General features: G+C 43.6%; 2 protein-coding genes across 2 annotated transcripts in view; both read left to right on the top strand.

Moving 5' to 3' along the window:
• Window positions 1-1,318: 1,318 nt before the first annotated feature.
• LOC125757631 (potassium/sodium hyperpolarization-activated cyclic nucleotide-gated channel 1-like) lies at window positions 1,319-6,061 on the top strand. Its single transcript, XM_049413268.1, has 2 exons — window positions 1,319-1,569; window positions 5,811-6,061. The coding sequence occupies exons 1-2, from the start codon at window positions 1,332-1,334 to the stop codon at window positions 6,017-6,019; spliced, it is 447 nt and encodes a 148-aa protein (XP_049269225.1). The 5' UTR covers window positions 1,319-1,331; the 3' UTR covers window positions 6,020-6,061.
• A 9,649-nt stretch (window positions 6,062-15,710) lies between these two features.
• The window catches only part of LOC119386857 (arginine and glutamate-rich protein 1), a 31,025-nt gene continuing 29,517 nt past the window's right edge, over window positions 15,711-17,218 (top strand). The window contains exons 1-2 of the mRNA XM_037654122.2: window positions 15,711-16,027; window positions 16,438-16,563. Coding sequence (XP_037510050.1) covers window positions 15,876-16,027; window positions 16,438-16,563 — 278 coding nt within the window. The 5' untranslated portion in view covers window positions 15,711-15,875. The remainder of the gene's footprint in view (window positions 16,028-16,437; window positions 16,564-17,218) is intronic.

The following is a 17,218-nucleotide window of genomic DNA, read 5'->3' as shown; positions in this document are numbered from 1 at the left end:
GTGCCCCGGCCCGGCGCTCGGCGTTGTGGGTAATCATTTCTCCAGAAGGTGCCCTTTCCTTACCACTCGCTTCTTTCGCACCCCTTTAGCCTCCCCTCCACGACGCTGAGCCGTGCTCCTTTATGGGTTGTAGAAATATGAGTATTTCCTAGGGGTGTGCAAATATTCGAAAATTTCGAATAACGAATATAATGGCATTCTGTTCCATTCGGTACTCGAATGGAATAGCGCATTTTTCGAATAATAAGCACCGATGAAAAAAACCTCAAAGGAACGAAACTTTGGAACAGGGAGGGGTAACGTTCCTTGTTTTGATCATCGAATTACCAAGATGTATGCAGCCCAAGGCTTTATGGTACTATAGACGCTATATTTATAAAAAAAAATGGAGGCCTTTTTGCTTAAAACAGCAGTGTCACCGAAGCGACAGAGAAATCAATCCACTACCTTCATCGTGACATTCATGATGACGTTGGCTCATGAATATTGTTTAAAAGTTATGTATCAGATTTATTTAAAGGCCATTGACAAAGAGCCGCCTTGAATACCGTAGTCACTGCTGTGTTTAAACCAACAGTTACAAAATACTTAGAAGGCTCTAGTTTCTGTCATACACGAGCTTGCCTCAGTTTACACAATTGCGGTTTTTTTTTTTTTGCCGTAAGTAATCGTGATGTTCCTTTGTTAAAGGATAATTTTTGTGAATATTTGTTTCGTATAACATGTTGTGGAGTTCTTGGACTGTTTAGAAAATGGCTACATTGCAGGGCTGCTTTGAAAATGGCTGCCTTACCATTCGAAAACTATTCGAATACTATTCTATTTGTATTCGTATTCGAGTCGGTGTCATCGCTCTTCGATTAGTATTCGATTCGCACTATTCGCACTCCCCTAGTAGTTCCTATTCTCAAACCGCCGGGTTGTGCTCCGTCGGACAACTATAGATCGTACATAAAATCTGAACACATAATGTGTAACATGATACATAATGAGATCAAAAATTTGTAAATAGGGGTTGTGTGCTGGAGCTGACGTTTCGGCAAGTGGTCTTGTCTTCTCCAACGCAACAGCCTTGAAGAAGACAAGTCCACTTGCCGAAACGTCGGCTGCAGTGACACCCCGTGTTCACGTGTTCACGAATTATTCATCTCTTCAAGTTTCCATCTTACCCTGAACTACTGCCTTTTTTGGACGATACGTAACGCATGCATAATACACGCATAATAAATGCGGAATACTTGCATAATTCTAACAGATACAGGTCTAGCCATGTTAATCGAGGACTTCAGTGAAAATGTGCCCACATATCCAATACGCGCACGCAGCGCGTGATGTGGCACAACTGCCGGCGGGTGCTGCGCAACGTGCCGTTCTTCGCGCGGGCCGAGCCGGAGTTTCTGCGCGACCTGGTGGGGCGCATGAAGGTCGAGTTCTTCACCCCGGACGACGTGGTGGCCGCGGCGGGAACCGTGGGCGACCGCCTCTACCTGCTCCAATCGGGCAGCGCACGCGTCGTCGACGCGATGGGCATCACCGTGGCCACGGTCTTGCCCGGGGACCGGTTCGGCGGTGGGTTTTAAACACTGTGCCTTCTTTGAAAGGCATCGTCAGGCTAAGTGACCTTACTTTTATAGAGGCTTTCTTCCAGTAGATATATTTGTATCATGTGCACAAAAACTTCCAGTAGCCCATTCCTACCCGAAAAAAGAAAAGACAAAGGAAACATCTGTTCGTCATTCTGTACCGAGAGGAACACGATATTGTCTAGGTCAAGAACATATCAGTTCGTGCAAGCAGCGTAGTCAGAAATTTTTTACGGAGGCGGGGGGGGGGGAGGGAGGGGAATGAACCACCCACCGCCACCCTCCCGACTACGCCAATGGTTTGTATACAAAATTAAAGAAACAGCACTTGAAGGTCACTGGTAACGACACCTTACAATATTTTCAGAAGAGCGGACCGTGTACTTCCGGTGATCCAGAAATTTCGCGGTTATTTTTGTCGGAGGCATCAGTGGCCGTGTAATGTAGGGGTACTTGTCAAGGCCTTAGATCTCTATGTGTAAGGTAGTGTGAGATACAGAAAATATCACGGGGGCGCGTGAGCTGCGCGTCCATTTGCATCTTTGTGGCGTTAACTGAAAAAGTAATGAAATGGCATATATCGTCGTCAGCGCCGTCGGGAAGAAGTGGATAAGGATGAAGCTGCGGCAGCGGCCCGTCAAATCATATTACATGGGCGCTTACCGTACTCGATGCTGTCCTCTTAGCAGTCAACGTATTGCCGATGTTAGATATTTTCCGACATTTGTATGCGTCTGCTCCATACGTCTGTTTCCTATCCAGTTTTGCGCATGATTATTTAAATAAACCTCTGTCACGTACACTTAACTTTTCGACTTCGCCGGTGGCAACGACATTGATGCTGCTGTCAAGGTGTAGAACACTCAGCCCTTGTTAGCTAATATTTCACCTTCATTAAATACATTGAAACGTTCGGTTCGCCTGTTTTTGAGTCCTTGATTTATGCGTATGCCGCTATTGTTATTTTTTTGTCTCCTCTACAGTGCATTTCGTGTAGCCCTTATTTCGGTTATCTTAGTCATTTTATGTCATTTTAATTAATTGTTCAGTCAGTAGCATAACTTTCTTAGATGGACTGAGCGACCATAAATTACTTCAAATCACCATTAACATTCCGCTTCCTTTCACAGGTGTAACGAGAAAACAGATTCGCGGCTATAACCGAGCTAATTACGATTGCATTAATGCCGAACTGCAAGTCTTTTATGATAACATCCTGATGCCCCATTTTCATAAAAGGTCTGTTGAAAGAAACTGGGTTCTTTTTAGAGACAAGCTCACAGAATTAGTATCCAAGCACGTTCCACTTATCACAATATCTAACGATAAAACTAACCCTTGGTTTACGAGAAAACATCAGCATATGAGAAAAAAGAAAAGGCGACTGTACGATGCCGCGAAGCGTGAGCGTACGCCAGATGCATGGGTTAATTATAAAAACTACCTGAAATCATATTGTTCTGCCCTTTGTGAAGCCAACGATAAGTATTTTTCAGAAGACTTTCCCGCACTACTAAAAAAAATAATCCTAGTAAATTCTGGAGAACGATTACAACACCCCATATTCGGATTCTGATATTCCCATTGCATTAAACAGGTTTTTTACATCAGTTTTTGCCAATGAAGATCATTCTAGCATTCCTTACGTCCATGATTTTGATTACCACTACATGGCACCTGTCGACATTACACTTACTGGCATTGTACACCTGATCAATAACCTTAAAGTGTCGTCGTCCTCCGGTGTCGATGAAATAAAAATAAAAAATACTAAAAAATACAAGTTCAATTTGCGTCATCTTACTTCACATCTACAAAGAGTCATTATCAACAAGCGAACTGCCCACTGATTGGAAAATAGGAAAGGTAGTGCCCGTTTTCAAAAGTGGTAATAAACATTCGCACGAAAATTATCACCCCATCTCACTAACATGCATTTGCTGCAAGATGCTCGAACACATTATCGCATCGCATATCTACGATCACCTAGAATCAAATCATTTCTTCTTCCCAAATCAGCATGGATTTCGAAAAGGCTTCTCCTGCGAGTCACAGTTATTTGAATTCACTACTGACCTTCATTACAACATGAACGATAACTTACAAATAGATTGCATCTTCCTAGACTTTTCTAAAGCATTCGATCGCGTAGCACATTGCCGGCTAATATCAAAACTTTCTGCGCTTAAATTAGATTCGCTAACCTTGTCATGGGTCCGTAACTTTCTTTCTAAACGCCAGCAGTTCACCGTTGTCAATGACTACTACTGTCCTCCTTCCGATGTCACATCCGGGGTGCCGCAAGGTAGCGTCCTTGGTCCTTTACTATTCTTAATCTACATTAATGACCTGCCAAATAACAAATCTTGTACACGTATATTTGCTGATGACTGCATTGTTTATCGTTCCATAAAAAGTGCCGATGATCACCAATCCCTCCAAAGTGACCTGGATCGCATTAACAACTGATGTAAGACATGGCTAATGACTCTTAACATTTCAAAATGTAAAATTATCTCATTTACCCGTAAATCAGTTCGTTCGCTCTTTCCTTACAACATCAATAAACAACACATTGGCTAGAACCACATGGTATAAATATCTAGGCGTTCACCTCGCACAAAATCTTTCCTGGGTCGACCATATAACTACCGTTTCTGCTAATGCTTCTAGATCATTGGGGTATCTTCGTCGCAACCTACAATCCACTACTACTCACGTACGTAAACAGGCCTACCGAACATTTGTCTGACCCCAGTTAGAGTACGCATGACCCATTTGGTCACCTCATCAAAAATATTTAATACAGAAGTTAGAAGCTATTCAGAACAGGGCTTGTCGTTTTATCACGCGGAATTATAACAACTTGTCCAGTGTAACCCAGCTAAAGCTCGAACTTTCACTCCATCCATTAACACCACTCGATCACCGCTAGCACAATTACAACGTTCCTCTCACTTATCGCACAGATTACACAATGACTTCAGCTACACCCGTGTCTACGGCACCACTAATGCTTTTAACTACTCGTCACTCTACGCGTGCCATACGACTGTGGAATGATCTTCCAAACAGTATCGCCCTTCAGCGTAATCACGATAAATTTCGCGAGCATTTCATCGACCATTTCACTGATAATGCTTAGCTGGTCCATTTGCTCCCATGATTCATGCATCCTATTTTCTTTTTCTCTTTTCTTATCATCGAAGTGATGTTGTTGCATTAAGTTTTCTTTGTTATCCCAATTAGTACCGGTAAACTGCGCAGTCTGTTTCACTACGCTTCATTCGATCTGTCCAACACGCTGTTGAATTTCTTTCATGTGTTTCAAACTTGACCTATTCATGTGACATACATTTGACTAGACATTTTTTTTTTGCAGACATTTTTTTTTGCTGCTGTTGTTCATGTTGTTCTGCATTGTTCTTACTGGCTTTGATGTTAACCCAATTTGTTCTTACTTTGTTCTTACTTTGTATCGCCCCCCTTTACACAATGCCTCTGCGAGGCCTGTAAGGTACTCGTAAATAAATAAATAAATAAATAAATAAATAAATAAATAAAAATCCTACTGATAGTCCTTGTGACACTTTGTTAGCCTTTGTTTATTCACTTACTTGTATGTGTGTTTCCGTATTGAATAGTTGTCCTGTCATTACTTCCCATCTTGCTGCCCCTATGTATCTATGTATTGTATGCACATATTTCGCAATTTGGCTTTTGTTTTTTCTTCTTTTTTTGTGTGTGTGCAACAAGGGGTCTCATTGCAGTGTTCATACTAAGGGACCTCTTTCTGTATAACCCTCTCTATACGTAACCACCAACATTAGTACGTTAAAAAAAATCGCGCGGTCCCTTGTGTCTAAAATTGCGCGGTCGCTTACCCGGAGGCGAAAGCCATCTTTTTTTTTCTCAGTCGATTGTAATGATCCCTCCCTCCACCACCCCCAAAAGTTTTCTGCACCCTACGTGGTTTTGCAGTGCCCCTGGGATCGGCCCACCTTTGAACAGATGGTGTCGTGTGATGACGTCATCACGTGACGTCACATTACACGACGCCGTGTCGCAACTTCTGGCGACTTGTGACTTTATGATGTAACGTAATAGGGTGACTATGGTGACGTCATCACATCATGATTTTTGCATCACTCGCGTTGACGTCAACGGTCACTCTTCGCCTTTGATGAGCCATCTAAGGATTTCTCCTTAAAACTCAAACGTACGCAGAGGTGTGCCTCCTGCGCGACACTCTGCGGCTGCGCACGGTGATCGCCGATAGCTACTGCCACTTCTTCTCGCTCACCCGCCCCGACTTCAACGAGGTGCTGGCGCGTCACCCGGACGTGAAGAAAATCGTGGACGAGATCGTGGCCGAGCACAGCGCGCACTGTACCCCGCAGGCATCGGCCGAAGGAAGCGAACTGGTTACCTCCTAGTATACAATTATAGGAGGTCGCTCGACGTGCTGTTGCGCGGCCGAAGATTTACGATCTGAATTACACTCCTCGAAGTTTACGTATTGCCCACGTTAGATTTGCAAATTAGCCTTATTTATATCGACCGAAGTAAAAATACATTCTGTGTGATAGATGTGGGAGCAACCATTTCGTGTCTACTGGGCATAGCATTGAATATTATTCAGCTGCGCTAACTTGGGCTTCACATAGATGTGCTCCGCAAAACGCAATTTCTTCGATACCTCATATATTAGCAATTATAATCAGTTATGATTTATTTTACCATTACTTCGAAATAAGCATTCGGAATGTATTTATTGACCCTTACCTCTCATATTACAATGTAATAATTTTATTATGTACAAAATGTTGATTGTTTATTGCGGTTCTCGTTCGAAGATATGCACAGTGAGAAAGCGTGTTATAGGGATCGTTAAAAATTACGGCAGTTTTATGGCAACTGGCGCCGATAAATCGGCAACGCCTCTGTAATGCCGTCCTATTGAACGAGATAAGATCAACGCGAAATATGTCTTGAAAGTACGGTTAGCACGAAACAATATAGACAAGAGGTCATTTTGTGCGTTGCGGATGGGTCTCGTGATTGCGTTAGGTGAATGAGTTCCGTGATTATGTAAATGCGCGTGCTCCACATACTTGTCTGCGTACATGTTCTCAAATTTCCCATAACTATGTACAATAAATCATTTTGCTATTCCTCTGTACCACGTTTCGACCTCTCATTCTTTTCATCAAAAATCAACTCTCGGCATCAAATGACGGTAGACGGCCCGCTTATAGCCGTCGTGTGACGTCCCGGTTAAGCGTAGAGCAAAATTTTTTCACTCGGTCTGACATTAGGGTTATAAGTCAACCAACCCCGGTTAAGCGTAGAGCAAAATTTTTTCACTCGGTCTGACATTAGGGTTATAAGTCAACCAACCCCCCTACGCGCCCCTTTCCCTTCCGAAATTTTTGAATCCATAGCATGTATACGAGTTACACAAAAACCAAACGAGCACACACGCACACGGGGATAAACTCCCCTACTCTCTCTAATAAACTACTGTATGCGTCCCGGGCCTAAACTACAGCAATCCTCCTTGACGCCACACTCTGACTTCAGATCTATGTAGACCACGGGGGTCTTATATACTCGGCCCGGTTCGCACATGGCAGTCTTAGTCTCATATATTTTTAAAATTTTTCTTAAGTACGATGAGCTACACAGGCGTGACTGTTCTCAGGCATTTTTTTTTTTCGTGAGCACCCCATGCGTTCATGCTTGTAGTGCGCTGCCAGTGGACACGGACGAGAAAGAAGAAACGAGGAAAACAACACATCCTGTAACACCCTGTAACACCCTGTAACAACAATCACCCTGTAAGTCATGCCTACGGCATGACTTACAGGGTGATTGTTGACTTACAGGGTGATTGATGACTTACCCTGTAAGTCATGCCTACGGCATGACTTACAGGGTAAGTCATGCCGTAGGCATGAATTACCCGTAATAAAGCGGCAATCACCCTGTAAGTCATGCCTACGGCATGACTTACAGGGTGATTGCCGCCTTATTAGCACCCCATGTGGTTACCATCTGCTAAAACATAACCGTGGAACAAAAACTCTATAATTCCGAATCGGCACCCAGATTTCCCTTCTAAAGATCAGTATCGGCATGTTTCTCGAAACCTGACGTCAAATTCCCTTCAGAAATTGCTCATATATTAGATGCGGGAAAGGCCTTCTTCCGAATGGCAACGTTAGCTGACATCCTGTTCAAAAACATAATACTACACGAAGCGTCATAAATACCTGCTGGTTACTGGAAGGTGCATGGTGCTTTTTTAAGTGCGAAGCATTTCTTAGCGAACTTCTGCTATTTTGAGCGTATCTATCTATCTATCTATCTATCTATCTATCTATCTATCTATCTATCTATCTATCTATCTATCTATCTATCTATCTATCTATCTATCTATCTATCTATCTATCTATCTATCTATCTATCTATCTATCTAATGGGATGTATACCAAAATTGGTAAGACATGATATGACCGCATGACGAACCTAATGACTGGTCATAACATGAAAATCCCGACATGCATGTCATGAAAGGCATGATTAACATGCCACGGTGTCGGGGCGCTCACGGCCGTGTAATTAAATTGATATTTACCAAAATTGGTATGAAGTGGCATTTCTGTATGACGAACATAAATGACTGGTGATAATATGGAAATCATAATATACATGTCGTATACGGCATGACTTACATGCCACGCTCATGGTGCGGTCGGGGCCGTTTCATTCAATGGGTATATACCGAAATTGGTATAGCATGATATGATTGTATAACGGACATAAATGACAGGTCGTGACATAAAAATTTTGACATGCATGTAGTGCACGGCATGAGTTACATGCCACGCTCATGGTGCGTTCGCGGCCGTTGTATTCACTGGGTATAATACCAAAATAGATATGGTGCGACATGACTGTATGACGAACCGAAATAACAGGTCGTAACATGCAAACTATGCCATGCATGTCATGTACGGCATGACACACATGCCACGCTCATGGAGCGCTCGCGGCCGTTTCATTCACTGGATACACACCAATATTGCTATGGCGTGACATGACTGTATGACGAACATAAATGACAGGTCTTAACATGCAAATTATGACACGCATGTCACCTACGGCATGACTTACATGCCATGCTCATGGTGCGCTCGAGGGCGTTCCGCTAGATTGATATATACCGAAATTGATATGGCGTGACATGACTGCATGACGAACATAAATGACAGGTCTTAACATGCAAATTATGACACGCATATCACCTACGGCATGACTTACATGCCATGCTCATGGTGCGCTCGAGGGCGTTTCGCTAGGTTGATATATACCGAAATTAGTATGGCGTGACACGACAGTATGGTGAACATTATGACAGATCCGAACATAAAAATCATTACATGCATGTAATTTATGGCATGATTTACACGACACCGTCTTGGTGCGCTTCCGGTCGTTTTGTTAACTGGATATATACTAATACTGGTATGGCATGACATATGAGTGCGTGACAAACATAAATGAGAGGTTATGCCCTGTATATACCGGAATATACGTTTCATTAGCATGGTATACACCTGATTGTACATGCATGCATGCATAACAAACGTGCGATAGTCTTCTCATTACATCGATTCACACAATACGTAGCATCTGCCGGATTTCCCCCCTCTCACTGGCGTACACTAATTTGTCGCTCGATATGTATTGTGATGAAGTAATACGGTGATTCTGCGCACATTCTGACAATCTTTCCGAAAATTCTACTCTCTAAAACACAACACTACTGTATCACGTGGCTGGACAGTGGCCAGTAAGCATGTCAAAAAAGTACGGAGGTCGATGACCAAGTACTTTAGAAGAGGAAAGGGCCCAAACGTAGAAAAATGTGTGAAACGTTTATGCGCTTGCAGTTTGGTGATGTGGTCCAAGTTTAAATCTAAGGTTGCATTCATTTGGAAGGGTACACAAAGAAAGTTTAATTATGAAAGTTTAATCACAGTAATTCTTGTTTTAATCGAGAAAAAATTATGTCGAATGTTCGCCGCGTGCCTGGGCGCCGGCCAGTAAGTCCGCTTGACTGCGCCTCGCACTTCCTTGCGGTGGCCAAGCGTGCGGTAAGATCGTATGCTGCTCATGTGTTCTTCCACGTTTTGACAAGCATTCGCCGACTTTCCGCAGTGCGGCCGACAACGGTTTCCAGTCAAACGCACTGACGAGCAGCAGGAAGAAAGACGAACCCACGAGAAAGGAGACACCAGCGATGTGTGTCGCCTTTCTTCCCGTGTCCTTGTCAGTGCGCTTGGCTGGAAACCCTCTTCACGATGTGCAAATTAACTAGCTCAGGCAAGCACTATTTTCAATGTCTACCCGATATTTCTTACCTTTTGTATACGTGTACATACACGCGCATAACGTACAAGCACACGCATGAACATACATAAAGGGTAATCACCCCCAGGAAAAAATTTCTGGCTACGCCCTTACATATTGAACAGCATCAGAGAAGGTATAACAGAGCGAACGACGTGTGTTCGCGTCCCACCTGCAAGTTGTCTTTTCCCATGCTTTCACTTCCCTTTTACTTGTCATCTAGCTCTACGCGCGAAATATGCTTTCCCTGGCTTCATTGTCTTGTCTCAACCATGCGCACTCTTCCGTTTAAACAATGCTTTCGGCCGAGAACGATTGACTCGATACTGACGGGTCGTACTTCGGCCTACCTCTAAGAAGAAAAAAAAAAGTAAAGAGTTCTTTGTCTCGTTTTTGTGGGTTCCTATACTTGCCACGTATATGATTCTCTTTAAAGAGACACGTGAACTCTTTTTGGAAACCATTATACTCTCTTTGGAGAGTAAAATGTTCTCTTTCTTTCTTTTGTATGCTGTACCCTAAGTTTCTCGTGAACACCTCCATGCGACGCTTCATTCTCTTCCCGCGCTTCAGTAATATCTCACCTTTCGTACATTTATATTGATTCGTATGTCGTGTAAGTACGCGTGTCACACGAACTGCATTCAGAAGCTTGACAGTCCTAAAAAAAATTGTTCAGCCGCCCCATGCTTTTCAGACGAAGTCCGTCGGCGTGTGAAAAAAACTCGTGCCCGTCGGAACGACAATGGTGGATGGCGCAAAGAGAGCACGTATACAGAGAAAACAGCTGCTTGAATTGTTGCGCAAGTCGGCGCGTTTACGGGTGGAAGTAAACCAGCGCCGCTTCTCTTGTGTGGATGGTTATGAAAGAACAGGAGATGAAAAAAAAAAAAAAGAAACACAGAGTTACGACGCCAGATTATAGACATATACTTGCTTGTCAAACAAGGTTAGCAGATCGATCGACGCTCGCACTTTCACTTTCTATAGAAATGTGCTCGAGCGAAACGGTTCGAATATACGGCATGACACTTCGGAGCGCACAGAGAACGGCAAGGCTGCGGTTTGTGAATTGTACTTGTGGTACATTCTAAAACTTTTTGTAGGTATCTCGATGGTCTATAGGTGAGTTTGCGACACTCTGCAGAGGAGGCCCCAAAGTTATGTATAGTCGACAAACGAGGGTTTATTACCAACTCTCTCACTTGAAGGCCTTTCATGAAAGACTTTAAAAACGCCGCCTATGCTATAACGCCGAATAGTGAACGGCCTTAAAACCGCACATTTTCTCTCCCCTTACGCTCTTGTTCTTTCTTTTGTCCTCAGCTATCCTAGCCCCGTGCAGTGTAGCCATGCCAGAAGCATGGACATCGGCAGGATGTTTCTTGAGGGTAGGTGAACCCAAAGTCTCTAGAACTAGAAGTTCTAGAAGTTCTATAGAAGTTCTATAAACGTTGGGTGAACCCGTGTTAGGGTGGCTACCCGTGTTGCATCGCGGCGAGGGCGGTGGTGCTGTGGTTCGGGGGTGGGTAGGGTGCCTCGATGCCAGCGTTCTTTCGCACAGGGTGTTGACACCCATAGACCGCGCCGCCGCCATATTGGGTCAAACAGCGGAGCTATCGCGTTGTGTGACGTTGCTTTATTGGGTCAAACAGTAAACGCTTTCACCACACTGTACGAAAGGACACTCATTGGGGCACCCTAGGGGTGGGACAAGTGATGGGGTGGCTTGGGGGAGGGGGGGGGGGACGGAGACAGCGCCCCTTTTGCATCCCCCTGACCTGAAGACCATGGCCAGAAATTAACCTCCTTATTTTTTACGCTTTTGTCTCGTCTTCCACATCACATCGCAGTGAAATGTTTATCATTTTATTAAGGCGCAGATCTTATATATCTCATGCGAAGGTGGCCTTGAGCGAAAAGCCAGCATCGACTCGAAATCGTACAAAAAAATAATAAATAAAAATCACGCCATATTCACGGAATGAATGATGATGAGTGGGGCGAAGCTCGAGAGGGGAGATCATCGGTAAAACCGTAACTCTCCCGTGTAAGTTCACCCATTACATCATTAAGAAAGACGTAAGACTCGCAAGTTCACTTCATAGAACTCGCAACTCGTAAGACTCGCAAGTGCACTTCATAGAACTAGGCGGTCACGTACCACGAAAGACATGCATGTACAGACCCACGGCTTTAGGAAGTAGAGCGTAGTGGGTTCCTCGCAAGTGCACTTCGCCCCTAAAATTATAATTTACAGCGTAGTGGGTTCCTCGCAAGTGCACTTCATAGAACTAGGTGGTCACGTACCACGAAAGACATGCATGTACAGACCCACGGCTTTAGGAGCTTCGCCCCTAAAAAGAAGAGAGTGCGTTCACTTTGTACTTGCGAAAGCGTGAAACGGAGGCGATAAAGAAGACGATACCGTGGTGCAGCAGACGTGAAAAGCTTCCGCGGAGCGGCGTCGGCCGCTTGGAGAACTTGAGAGCTGCCTACCCGTTACAAAGGGCAAGACCACAATTCATCATCATAATAATAATCGAATAAAAAAAAAAGCTCGTCGGATTCTGACAAGACGTTTCAGTTTTTAATGCATCGGCACTCAGGCTTTCGACTTCGAGTCATCTTACAGCGATAGTGCAAGAGGCGCGCCCTTGGATTTTTTTTTTGGCATGCCCACTATAGTTGAGGCATTGTAGAGGGACTATTATTATTATTATTATTATTATTATTATTATTATTATTATTATTATTATTATTATTATTATTATTATTACTATTATTATTATTATTATTATTATTATCTCGTTCAAATACTGCTGAATTATTATCATTGCCATCACTTCACTACCGACGAAATTGTTCTGATCTCTTGTTTCTTTACAAGCTAGTCCACGGTATCATATCTTGCCCTGTACTTCTCAATTGTGTTAATTTTCGAATTCCGCGTAAGTTAACCAGAGAGAACAGACCGTTTCATGTACCCGCCTGCTTCTTCCAACACTCTACCGTTCACAGAATACAAAGTCTCTATAATGTTAATTTTCTTGATCTTGACATTTTTCATAGTCCACAATCATTGTTTTTATCCGAGCTTTGTACTGTTTTGACATAGTATGGCACAATGTACAAAGTAGTTCCCTTCTCCGTCTTTCCGCATAGTTGTATATATGCAATCTAATTTTTCATTCCCCTTCAATATTTCTCGTGTTGTCTTATTTTACTCCTCCCCTTTTGTGTTCATTTCTCTTTGTCTACGTGTATTTGCTCTTTTTATTTCTGAAGACTGTCTGTATTGTATAGTTTATTTTTATTGTTTTTTTTTGCGTGCGCCTGCACAAAGACCTTACGGTTGTTCCTGGGCACGTTAAATAAATGATTGATTGATTGATTGATTATTATTATTATTATTATTATTATTATTATTATTATTATTATTATTATTATTATTATTATTATTATTATTATTACTATTATTATTATTATTATTATTATTTGGATACACAAACACACAAGAAGGAAAGAAATAGGAAGAGAACAGGCTGACAACTAGCCACCTAGAGGGGCACAACACCTTCCCACTCTTCGGGATGGGGGAATATGGTGGAAATGAACATATGGGACAAATAAGCAGAAACATGGAAAAATGTCAACGTGTTGCATAAGATGCATAAAAATAGAGTGAAATGTGGTATGTTATACATTATGACAGACAAATTATAAGTAAAATAGAAATATCTAAGAAAAAAAAGAACTGCAGATAAGTTGGAGGACAACAACTGTGCAGTTTGCAATGAGCCGGAAGCGATAGATAACTCTTTTCTATCATGCCGCCGTTTCGCCTCACTCCGTAGAATGTTTCTTGAAATGGCGACTGGTAGGCTGGGTTTACCATTTGCTACTTCTAGCCTGTTGTCGTTTGGAGCCGATCAGCTTGGGGCAAGCCGCCGTGTTATTGTGACTGCGCTACACAAATTCATTCAAGCAACCGGAAGAGTACGCTGCTAGTGCTACCGACCACTGAAACCAATTTTCCCCCTTTTTTATATTTTATTTTTTCAATCATTATCCTACGGCTTTTCGAATTTCTTGTCTCTTTAACTTTTTATTTACATCGCGTTTCGTTCTTCTTTCTTTTTGACGTTTTGTAGGGTTTACATTTCCCTTTATAATTGTCAGTGTGATCAACCCCCCTCGGGGGTATGAGCCAGTCTCCTTTAGGCGACAAACAAACAAACGTCCAAGGAATTCTTTTCCACTGGCTGGTATCAAGCCCTATTAAAACCATCCGCTACATAAAGGACCCCTGACACCGAATTTGGAAACTCGAGATGCTTGTGTTGTTTGATAGTCCTGCATGTGGGGGCACTTCTGACCGATTATGAGTGACGAGCGTTGCCTTTAAGATATTTTAATTTGGTTTTAAAGTAAGCCTGAGTGCTCATCTGAATTTTGAACTCCTATCAACATAACCACTAGTATGACGTAGACGTAGGCCCCTTGTGACGTTGCAGAGGTAAAGCAAGCGTTGTCGACGTCACAGACAGAAATATGCGCGGTGCATGCACTGTGGTATATTGCGAAGCATGTTTGCTCTCCCACCTTCTCCTTCTTCGGTACGTGTCGGCAGGCAGCGTGAGCTCTCCGTGTGTGTGTTCTCCAACTGGCAGTTCAACAAGCGCGTGGCTGACGTCACCCAATACTGAGCTCACGTCATCACGCGTGCCCCGAGGCGCGACCGCCGCGGCGCGGCGCTAGTTTCTTATCCTCTTTCGGCGCGCGTTTTGAACCTACACTAAAAATGACCATAATTAACGCTGCCAGAATTAATTATACATCACGTTGGAGCATTTACGGTGTCATTCCGTGGTTACAAGACATAGACCTACTTATTACAACATAAATATCACAAACAAGAAATCGGCCGTCAGGGGCCCATAAGGCATTATTTATTATTGTTATTAGGGATGCACTGACGTCAATCCAAACATTCACTTCGCCAGCGGCCGTTTGAGCTCTGTGTGACCAGTGTATCTTTTCTGAAGGTGCTGCTCTTTCATGATGGTAATTTTGATGTGAGCCGAACGCCCCAAAAAATCGCGACCAACTAGAAGCTAACAGTTTCGGTATAAATGATATTAGTGGTGGAGGAATCAATGTAGATCGCACCACAGCGCTGCCCGCGACTTTTTTTCCCTTTTCTCACCAATTTTCACGACCTTCTGTTAGGTACGCTGCTCATTTTCTATGGCACCTAGTATAATAAAAGTCCTGATTAGAAGAAGAACTAGGCGTTGCCCACGACTTCCTCTTCTAATCAGGACATTTATTTCATACGAGACTTCTTATCTTCTGGCTGCATTCATTCAGCCAGAAGATAAAAAGTACTTGATACTTCTGACACTACAATGCACTGTTCTTAGCTTCAATGTCACCTTTGGGGTCTTTGAAGCTCATAAAAAACACTACGCAACAAAACTGGCTATTCATATTTGGCGCCACAGATGTACATTTTGTTTCTCAGTGTCACGCTTCATGACTTGCCTGCGATAGAAAATAAATGTCTAAGTTTTCAAAAACTTGCCTCATTGAAAACAACTTCACATTATAATATTGTCCTGTAGGAAAAGTCAGGTATGACGTGTTGAACCGCAGATACTCTTGCTTTGTCACGCGTCTAGCTCGCCAGCCCAGCAACCATGGGCATACTCCATTTTGTGAGATTTTTTAACGCCGCCCGTTCGTCGGTGATCGTCAAATAACTGAAATAACGTCGTATCGGTTGACACTCACGCAGTCCTACCGCTCGTTTCTGATCGCGCATATCGCGCGCTTTACGGGCGATTTGTGTCGAGTTTGGTGCCTTACACGATGGGAAGATCACGCAGCAGAAGCAGGAGTCGATCTCCGAAGCTTGCGAGGCACAAAAACAAGCGGCCGCGAAGGCGGTCGCACTCTAGAGGACGGAGCCGCGACAGCGTCAGCAGAGCACTGGCTGCTAAATTCAACGACCGCAGACCGAGGTAGAGCCTTTTCTTTCATCTCTGCTACTACTCTTCATCTATTGCCGCGGTTTGTTGGAAGTTTCGTAATGCTGATAACTGTATCCGTCTCGACGGGTCAATTCGCCCGCGAGATTTCCCTAGTAAAATGGAAAGGGTCGCCGGACATGTTGACTTTTCTCTAATCTTGTTTGCCCTTTCTGTTTCTGTTGTAACGATTACTGTTTTCGCGGTCGAAATGTGCGAGTTTTCTCCTATTTGACACGAGCAACTGCTAATGGCAACGTTAGCGCCCCAGAGTATCCCATACGGACGTAAGAAGCCAGCACGGTTTTCTGTGAGTAGGAGCTCGACATTGTTCACTTCTTAACGCGGCTGCTCGGTGCAAAACCGCCCTGACTGTGTCTTCCCCCTCTGTTCATGCGGCGAAGGAAGCGGTCGTCTTCGGTATCCAGCAGTAGCAGCGACGACATCGACGGCCTTCTGGACTCCGCCAGGCGCAAAGTGAAAAGGCCGGCGGAAGGCGAAAGGGCCTCTTCAGACTTTGAGCGGCAGAGGTGAGTGACCTTTACTACTCTTGACCAACAGACGGTGAAAGGAAACGTCGCGTTCCTCGCTTCGCCGTGCGCAGGCGAGTTGCCTTTTCCTAATGAAATGGCAGGAAACGCGAACAGAATGATCCGATGTCAAAAGAACACGAAGTACCTATTTCGAGGCTGATTTCATGTCATTTTTAGCCCAAAGCTCTCAACAACAACGATGGTTTGACCCCAGAGGTCCACCTAACTTGTTACACCAAGCACTACGTAGCTGATTTTACGTGCGCGCTGTGTTGGTTTGAATCGTAGTTAGTTATTGCCTTAATTATAGGGCTGTACTGTGCACAAATTAGTCCCAGTGGTTGAAGCATTACCGGCTGGTCACGATCAAAAGCTTGGCAGAGGACCACAGGCTCTTATTTCTGTACGTGTTGCAGTCTCCTGTGGAGGCTTCAGCACAATTGTGTAGCCGGTAGAGAAAACGTAAAGGACTCTGAACAAATTGTTCATTATTTGTGGTTTATGTAGTGTGTCCCAGAGCCACGACTGATGCAAAAGAAATTGCTTTGACCGTACTCGACACTACGAAGGCACATGAAATTTATTGCGAATGTCCACCTACAGCCATCAATGAACGTAGTGTAGAGAAGGTTAAACATAGGTGTCATGCACT

Source organism: Rhipicephalus sanguineus, chromosome 3 (assembly GCF_013339695.2).
Source record: "Rhipicephalus sanguineus isolate Rsan-2018 chromosome 3, BIME_Rsan_1.4, whole genome shotgun sequence".
NCBI lineage: Eukaryota > Metazoa > Arthropoda > Arachnida > Ixodida > Ixodidae > Rhipicephalus > Rhipicephalus sanguineus.
The sequence above is the reverse complement of the archived record's forward strand: the minus strand, read 5'-3'. Positions and strand labels throughout refer to the sequence as shown.

Excerpts from the sequence above, each read along its gene's own strand:
- LOC125757631 (XM_049413268.1), top strand. The coding sequence starts at position 1,332 with ATGTGGCACAACTGCCGGCGGGTGCTGCGCAACGTGCCGTTCTTCGCG. Across the intron at positions 1,570-5,810 it reads GCCCGGGGACCGGTTCGGCG|AGGTGTGCCTCCTGCGCGAC; the intron begins GTGGGTTTTAAA and ends AAACGTACGCAG.